This window comes from Urocampus carinirostris, chromosome 4 (assembly GCF_059441175.1).
Source record: "Urocampus carinirostris isolate Australia breed hairy pipefish chromosome 4, RoL_Ucar_1.0, whole genome shotgun sequence".
NCBI classification, from domain to species: Eukaryota; Metazoa; Chordata; class Actinopteri; order Syngnathiformes; family Syngnathidae; genus Urocampus; species Urocampus carinirostris.
In genome coordinates this window covers 18,792,260-18,800,849 of record NC_142352.1, presented here as the reverse complement: position 1 = coordinate 18,800,849, position 8,590 = coordinate 18,792,260, and the positions used below count along the sequence as shown (strand labels likewise).

General features: G+C 40.0%; 1 protein-coding gene across 1 annotated transcript; it reads left to right on the top strand.

Annotated features, from left to right (window-relative positions):
* The first annotated feature begins 1,714 nt into the window (after positions 1–1,714).
* Positions 1,715–7,645, top strand: LOC148367044 (immunoglobulin superfamily containing leucine-rich repeat protein-like). Its single transcript, XM_088333838.1, has 2 exons — positions 1,715–1,875; positions 3,711–7,645. The coding sequence occupies exon 2, from the start codon at positions 3,721–3,723 to the stop codon at positions 5,704–5,706; it is 1,986 nt and encodes a 661-aa protein (XP_088189964.1). The 5' UTR covers positions 1,715–1,875; positions 3,711–3,720; the 3' UTR covers positions 5,707–7,645.
* The last annotated feature ends 945 nt before the right edge of the window (positions 7,646–8,590 follow it).

The window sequence follows — 8,590 nt, the reverse complement described above, 5'->3', positions numbered from 1 at the left end:
AGACCACGTTTACAAAAGTTAAAATAACTTTGATTTTGTTTTTGTTTTTAGATGTAAAGAATAGTAAGCAGACATCTCAAATATTAAAAACCAAACTAAAAAACCAATACTCATTTATTAAAAAAAAAAAAAACTGGTTTTAATTTATTGTATTTTGGCACTCCTGGTTTTCCATACCTCGAAGATCTCCACGAATCTAACCGCATTAGCGCCCTAAATGGCATTGCCTCTCCTCTCGTGAGGGGTTTCATGTTTCCCGTGGAAATGGATGAGAACCTGCGTGCAATTTCCATAAACACGCGTGATGTGTTAAATTTTCCAGACGGGTGAAAAATGGGAGACGACTTGATTAGATTGCAAACGAGGGGATTTTTATGCAAAGTGTCACGTGGTTTGGGGAATATTAGATAGATAGATAGATAGATAGATAGATAGATACTTTATTCATCCCCTAAGGGAAATTCACATTTCCAGCAGCATCCCTGAGCTGAGAACAATACAATAATAAAGCCAAAAGAATACAATATACAAATACCCAGTGTGACGTGCAAATGCCCACTTTAGCATGTTATATAGAGTAACTAAATAGTGCTACACAGAACACATAATGCAGTAAGATTCGGTAATATCCAATGTAGGTGGTGTGGTTTAATGTGGGCCTTTACTCTGCCGGGTGGAGTTAAAGAGCCTCATGGCATGAGGAAGAAAAGATCTCTTCAGTCTGTCCGTAGTACAAGACAGTGACAGCAGTCTGTCACTGAAACTGCTCTTCTGTCCGGAGATAATGCTGTGAAGCGGATGCGATGGATTGTCCATGATTGACCTCAGCTTTTTCAGTGCCTGTCTCTCAGCTACTGTTGTTAGGCTGTCCAGCTCTTTGCCCACAACAGAGCTCGCTTTCCTAGCCAGTTTATTGAGACGAGAGGCATCCTTCTTCTTGACGCTGCCTCCCCAACACGCTGCCGCATAGAAGAGGGCGCTTGCCACTACTGTCTCATAGAATATTTTCAGGAGCTTTTTGCAGATGTTGAAGGAGGCCAGCCTTCTGAGGAAGTAAAGTAAAGTTATTAGACAAGAATACCAATAAAAGATATTTGCACACTGAAATGAAAATGTCTAAATTCTGAAATTCTCTAACTGTAACTTTTCGAAATCATGTCTGAATCATTTTTGTGTTTTATTTTAATTTAATTTCTTTCCTATTTTTTTTTATCTTCAGCTATGCGTTTAAAATCGGCAAATTTGATTCAATTTAATCAAGAGAACGTACAAAAGGGTTGTTAAACGTTTTTAAGACGTATGAAATATATTTCAAATGTCCCAATGGGCTATCATGAAAAACTGTCACGTATTATACAAAAGAAAGCAGACTGTTACTGACATCTAGTGGCCGATTGGTTTCATTACATTTTGGGGCTGTTGAAGCAGTAATTCTTTACCAACTGCGTCACTTCTGATCTGTAAATAGCTCACGATTAACTACATAACAATACATATCATGGTATACATTAAAATGAATATTGAGACTATCAAATAGTGCTTTTTGTATGTTTTCTTTATTGTATTACCAGTTTTTTTTCTTTTATGATCTATTATTCTTTTTTTATTATTATTACACGTTTCTGATTTCAGAACGATCTGTTATATTTTTTGTTGTTCAAGCAAAATTCAATAACGTGTTTTTATCAAAATGCAGCGCTTGTTGCCACATCTTCAGTAATATTTGTGGGTGATTTCACTTTAAGAAGTCTTTTTTTTTTTTCAATGTAGGGAGAGGGAGAGGGGGGCTCATCGATACATTGGTGGCGATGTAGAGCGGAAAAACAAGACACTTTTGCAACGTCAGTCTAATCCAGCTGTTAAGGACACAGACAGGTAAGCGTGCTACAAGGTCGCGGGAATAATTTCCCACTTCATTATTATTTGTGTCTCGAAATTTGCATGTTTGGGAGCAATGAAAGAATAGCCAATCGGATGGTTTTGTGGGTGATGCTGAACCCAAACATCTGGCAAGCAGCTGCCTCACTGTCCCTGCACCAAGGACACGCAGGCAGGATTTTCAGGAACATTGTTGCATAATACTGTAATTCCTTGTCTATCACGGTTAATAGGGATCAAAACCCTCGCTAAGTAGCCATCCCTATTTTAAACAGGTGATTTAATTTTATTATAGTGCTTGCAAAATGAATTTAAGATTAAATAAGAAAATACATTTATCTCTTTTAAATATTATATAATATTTTTTATTTACGTACTTGTTTTTATTATTTTTCTTTATATTTTTCTTAAAACATCCTAAAATTTTGAATCAGGATTCATTTTTTTATTACATATTCATCTCATCTCATCTCATTAGCTGCACCGCTTATCCTCAGTAGGGTCGGGGGGGTGCTGGAGCCCATCCCAGCCATCCTCTGGCAGTGGGCAGGGGACACCCTGAACTGGTTGCCAGCCAGTCGCAGGGCACACAGAGATAGACAACTCACTCGATCATTCACACCTAGGGACAATTTGGACCGGCCAATTAACCTGACATGCATGTTTTTGGAATGTGGGAGGAAACCGGAGTGCCCTGGGGAAACCCACGCAAGCACGGGGAGAACATGCAAACTCCACACAGGAGGTTCGATCTCATGACCTCAGAACTGTGCCGCACATGCGCTAACCACTGCGCCTCCGTGCCCCCCCATTATATATATATATATATATATATATATAATACATTTTAATCAATATTTATTTTTGTCTTATTTATGATATTTTTATTGCTATTATTAAGATTGTTTTCTCACCATTACATATAATACTTTTCGATTCTTTTTTGTCATAATATTTCGTACAATATGTATATTGAGATTACGAGTAGTATTTTGAGCATTAGTACTTTCAGATTTTGTTACTAAACATTAACATTTGATAAAAATGAGCTTGAAATACGATAAGAATTATGTTTCTTTCATATAATGTTACATTTATTCATACACCTCATTGATTAATCGGCCAAATAATTGTCAGGGTAATCAGTCATGATTCCGCGGCCTTATTTGCATAAATTGCTTCATTCTGATCCAATTGGAGCTTGATCATCGGTTTCACCAAACTTTATGATTTTCTGAAAATCCCAATTGTGTCAGAAGCAACTCAACTTTGTTTTTGTACAACCCACTCTGGATTTTAAGCCACAGGCTGAAACTGCCATAAAAATGAACTAATTTGCGTCCATTTCTTACATTTAAAAAATAAACCAGTGGGGAAATGTCTAGTACAGAAAAGTAACACATTTTTCAGCGATTAAGACAGTCATTTGCAGACTGTGCCTGTGGATGTCAATCAAATCACTCGATACAAATTATTTTTGTGTTAACATATACGCACAAGTAAGACAAAACATTCTTAAAACAAAACTTAATGTACTGTACTGGCTAAAATTCAGAAGCCCGTTCAATGAGAACAACCTGTAGTCATGTAAATCCATGCGAATGATCACTTGCACACATGTCAAAGTGATAGAGAGACCATTCCCTTAAAGAAAACTCTAAAAGAATAAGCTGCATCGTTTTGTAAGTCGCAGAGATTCAAAATATATGAAAAAAAAGTAATAGCTTGTAGTTCGGAATTTACGGAAGCTTGAAAAAAATCGATTCATTGCCACACAGGCTTTTGTGTATGTTTTGTCATCAAATGACTTCAAGCTTATTGTTCTTTCCCAGGAGCTGAAAAATGGCTTCCAGTATCCTGCACTTATCTATTGCCATTTCCACACTCGTTGGCGTCTCACTTGGATGTCCGACGGATTGTACCTGCTCAATAAAATTCGGATATAACTTTGCTGAATGCGCCTACAGAAACTTGGTGGAAATCCCGACGGACTTGCCCGCTAACGTCAACGTTGTCAGTTGCTCGGCCAACAAGATCCGTAGGGTGTCTCGGGGTGTTTTCAATAACATCACGCAGGTGAGGACACTGTGGTTGGCCCACAATGAAATCGTATCCGTCCAGCCGGGCAGCCTCGTGCCCTTGGTCCTCCTCCGGAACTTGGACATTAGCTATAATACTCTAGCGGACTTCCCGTGGGAGGATCTACAGAACCTCACCGAATTGGAGATGCTGAAGATGAACCACAACGAGTTGGTGGTTCTCCCTAGGGACGCTTTCATCCACCTGAAAAATCTCAGAAACCTACGTCTTAACGACAACAAGTTCTTAACATTAACTGAGGGGACGTTTGATTTCCTGACTTCCCTGGCCCATTTACAGATTTACAACAATCCCTTGGCATGCACGTGTCACATTGTCTGGTTCCGAGATTGGTTGTCGAGCACAAGCATCTCCGTACCGCAACAGAAATCTATCCGTTGCGCCACTCCAGAAACACTCCAAGGAGAAACAATACTAGACTTACGGTTTCTCAAATGCGCTCGGCCCAATGTAACTATTTGGACTGAACCAAATCTCGACTCGGTTGCCCTATACAAGGGTGATTCTTTGGTTTTGAATTGTGACTTTGAAGGAAACCCAAAACCCGTGGTCTTGTGGACTGTTCATACACCTGCGCAAAAACTGAACGTGCTTTTTACGGATGACTCTAGTGAGGAATCCCTATCATCAAATAACTCAGTGCAGGTCTTCAACAACGGAACCTTTGTGATCGCGGACCTCAGTGCCGATTTTGAAGGGAACTACAGCTGCATAGCCTCTAATGAACTCGGCTCGGCAACAGACTCTGTTTTCGTCAAAGTCTTGACACTTTCAGAGGAAACATCTGCAATGGACGAAGTCCCAGAAGTTCTCAATGATCAAATACTACGACAAATAAGGTCCTCCACCGGATCGTATGCTTCCAATATGGAAAATGATACGCCCGTTACCTCACGGTTACTTGAAGAGTTACCCAGCACATCTAAATGCGGATCGAAAGGCAAAAAAATCCGCATCTCCAGCCACCTCTTAAATGGTAGCTTGACCGACACAAAACAATACACGTTTGACTTTGGCATCATCGCTCTGTGGGTCTCAGAAACCGAGGCCACTGTGCGACTCGACCCACTTCTAATACCCCAGACTGAGCAGTCGAACCGGACTTCTTTAGAAAAGCTTCAAAATTCCACCGAACACATCAACGTTGTTTCACAAGGACTCTACCTTTGTGTCACGGCAGACCATAAACTATCTCCAGTTCTTTGGTCCGTGGTTAAAAACGGTCTCAGCACCTACCTCCTCAGGGATTTGCGTCCAGGGACCAACTACTCCTTATGTTTGACGTACGAAGGCGAAGACTGCGAGGTGCAAGTGTACTTTACCACCAAAAAGAAAGTCCCAAATCTGATTATCATCATCTCAGTCAGCATCTGCCTTCTGACGTTATCCACTGTTCCCCTCCTTGGAGCCATGTGCTTCCACCTAGTCTACAAATACCGCAGCAAGACCTACAAGTTGATCTTAAAGGCCAGAGACCAGTATCAATTGGAGAGCAACCGGACCACCAACCATTCTCGGAGGAATATCCACTTAAATCCATCCGACGATGATGATGGGATGACCGAGAGTCTGGACGGGGAGAAGGAGGCGGATACTGAAGAAAGCGTCATGACGGAAACTGCCACATTGTCTCAGTCCAGAGGTGACTTGGACGACTGCGAGGTCGAATCGGACCTCAGCGATCGGCTGCCTCTGGGGGCTGAAGCTGTCAATATCGCAAAGCAATAGAACAAAGTGCCTTTTGTCAAGTAGCTTAGACCCCCGGGATACATTCATCCATTCTGATCGGACAGCGAAATTGCTTTAGAGCGGGGATCAAAACCTATGGGAATTAACAAATGCCTTCTGAATGAAATGATCTGCATTTATATAGCGCTTTTCAAGTCAAGACTTCCCAAAGTGCTTTACAGTGTGTTTCACATTTCCCATTAAGGCGCTAACCTGCTTATTGGGGGCATTAGGGGTTCAGTGTCTTACCCAAGGACACTTCGACATGTAACACGGAGGAGCCGGGATTCGAAGTGCTATCTCTTGATCCCATGACGAGCGCTTTACCTCCTGAGCCACTGCCGCCCCATGTAACAAACCCTTGGTCATGAGTAGCGATTTTTGTGCCTTTTTCATATTTCTTGATTATCGCAAACTTAATTTCCATGGTTTTCATGGGTGTTTTTTATCCCTTTAGCATCATTGCGAGCATTGTGACCCGTAGTGAGTAAATACAGTACGAACAATTCATTATTGTCTACTCGCAAAGTCTTTACGAAGCACATGCAATTCTGGACTGTACGGTGAAAGAGAAAGGCATTGGGAGGTACCATAGCCAGTACCAAATCTGTATTTTCACGATGCAGTGACCTAAACCAATAGCAAACCAATATATTTTGTAGTGGAGGTTGAATAGTGTAGAAAATGCTGTAAAGTAAAAACGTAGAAAGATGGGAACACTGCATCCTGGGGGCCTTCTGTATAACATTGCTGTCGTTTCACTTTGTGCCAGTGATGTTAGCCATTTTAGCGCCATCGTGTCGTGTCGATATGCGCAAGTTTCATTCTGAGGGACCAAAACGAACTAAATTCTTAATTAGACAATCATCAGTATTTGGTGAATGTAACATACAGTTCAATGATTGTACAGTAGATTATGCTTAACGACACCTTGAGGTATTAGACAGTGCTAAGATGCTAACACTTGTGAAATGTATTTTTAGATAAAGTAGTATCTTGATGAAACTTGTCAGAATAGTTGGATTAAGATCTAAATATTACCGCTATTTGGGTTTGATGAGCCGTGTAAACACGCACGACAACATTGGATTTTGGGATAAATCTAGTTGGGTGTATTTTTTTATATGATTTAGTCGTAAAATAGATGTCTAAGATTAGTTTGAACCTGGCCTAACCAATAAAAAAAACAATTTAATCCCAAAAATTGCTATGCTTATATTGACTAATTTGGTCATATTTTATCCTCAAAGAAGTCGTCTTTTCAACGTCTGGAAAAATTGTGTTTTTTTTGGACTTTTCACCCAAATAAAGACGGAACATTGGTGTCTTTTAAAGTTTTTTAAACATTTGTTTTAAGACGTTTTTTCAACCAAAACACATTGGCGTCTTTTTCGCGTCTTTTCAACAAGTTTTGTTTGGGTGGGTATGTGTTCATTAGGATAACCTCCATATAAAAATCATCAAAGTTATGTTTGGGTTTGTTTTTCTATCATTCATTTCAAAAAAATTTCACAATGTCCCCTCCCGTTACCCAGTTTTTTGTTAGTTTGTCATTTGTATTGTTTTTTCCCAAAAGTTTTGGTCAACTTCTCAGCTGTAAGTTAAATGAAAAAAGGCTAATTTGGGACATTTTATTCTTACTAAAAAGAACAGGCATTATGAATAAATACATTTAAAAAATGGGAAAACAGTAAAAGTACTTGTTTTTCTGATTTTCAACATGCTTTTTATATAAGTTTCACTTTCTTAACTCTATTTGCTCGTTTTCATGTATCGTTTACTGTCTCCTTCCTCCTGTATATTATAGCATTAAAACATTTATTAGTCAAGAGTTCTATTCTTTCAAACTCTTCATTTCAATAGAAGTGGAACATGCGTTACTGGTGTGACACGTGTGAGCTATTCCTATCAATAGTGTTAGCGTGTACTTTGAGCTGTTTTGTAGCACAGCGTTTTTTTGACAAAGCGCAGCTCTGACCTCGTTCACGCTTTTATCACGCAGAAATTGATCCGTCCTGATCAATATATGGGAATGTCAGAATGGTTCAAAGAAAGGTCAGAATAATCAGAACAAAAGATAGAGGAGAACTGGCTATTTTCATTTTTTTCTTTTACTTGCTATAATACCTTTTTGACAAGTTTGGCCCAATTTGCCAGTATAATTTTGAGATGCAATAGTTACTTAATTTCTTACTTTGAGAAATTATTTTAAATTTCAACAACTTGACTGGCCTGGTGTTGTCGGGCATTCTCCTTGGGCGAGGTTGTTAGGATTGTTAGTGAGCTTGACCCGAAAGGGCCGCCTCCTGAAAAAGAGCCAGAATTCCCATCACTGATTGCTCGTCCGAAAAGGACCCGGCGTAACTGACTCACGAGCTGAACAACCCCTTCTGTGCGGAACTCGTATCCCTCTTTGGCCCAGTAACAGCTTGCAGAAGTACCGTTTCCCACTCCACTGTGAAAGAAGCGCTGCCTGAAGCGAATGTCTATGAAAAAAATCCATGCACCGGCTCGGTTCAATGGCCAATTGTAACGCAAACGTTTCAGCAAACCACGTGCCCCACAAACTAGACTGCCTGGCAATGTCTGGTCACGTTATATCATTCAAATAGTAGAATTTGCCAAATGTTCCAGGCAACCAAGAGACAGACTCAGACCAGGACATCAGAGGAGAAGATTTATTGAAATAATCATACATAGTTGAAGCGTGGCTGGGGAAACCAAAAGTCTTACGGGATCTAATGAAGGGAGTGGTAAACATCAGGCTTGTGTGGGGCTTCAGCAAGGAGGGAAGTTTAGATGCAAGACGAATAGGTTAACAGGATTTTCAGGTAAAATTAAGAGATAAAATCTAGAAAACTAATTCGACTGGTCGAATGTGAAT

What these genes read in the sequence shown, in the direction of transcription:
- LOC148367044 (XM_088333838.1), top strand. Translation starts at nt 3,721, where the DNA reads ATGGCTTCCAGTATCCTGCACTTATCTATTGCCATTTCCACACTCGTT.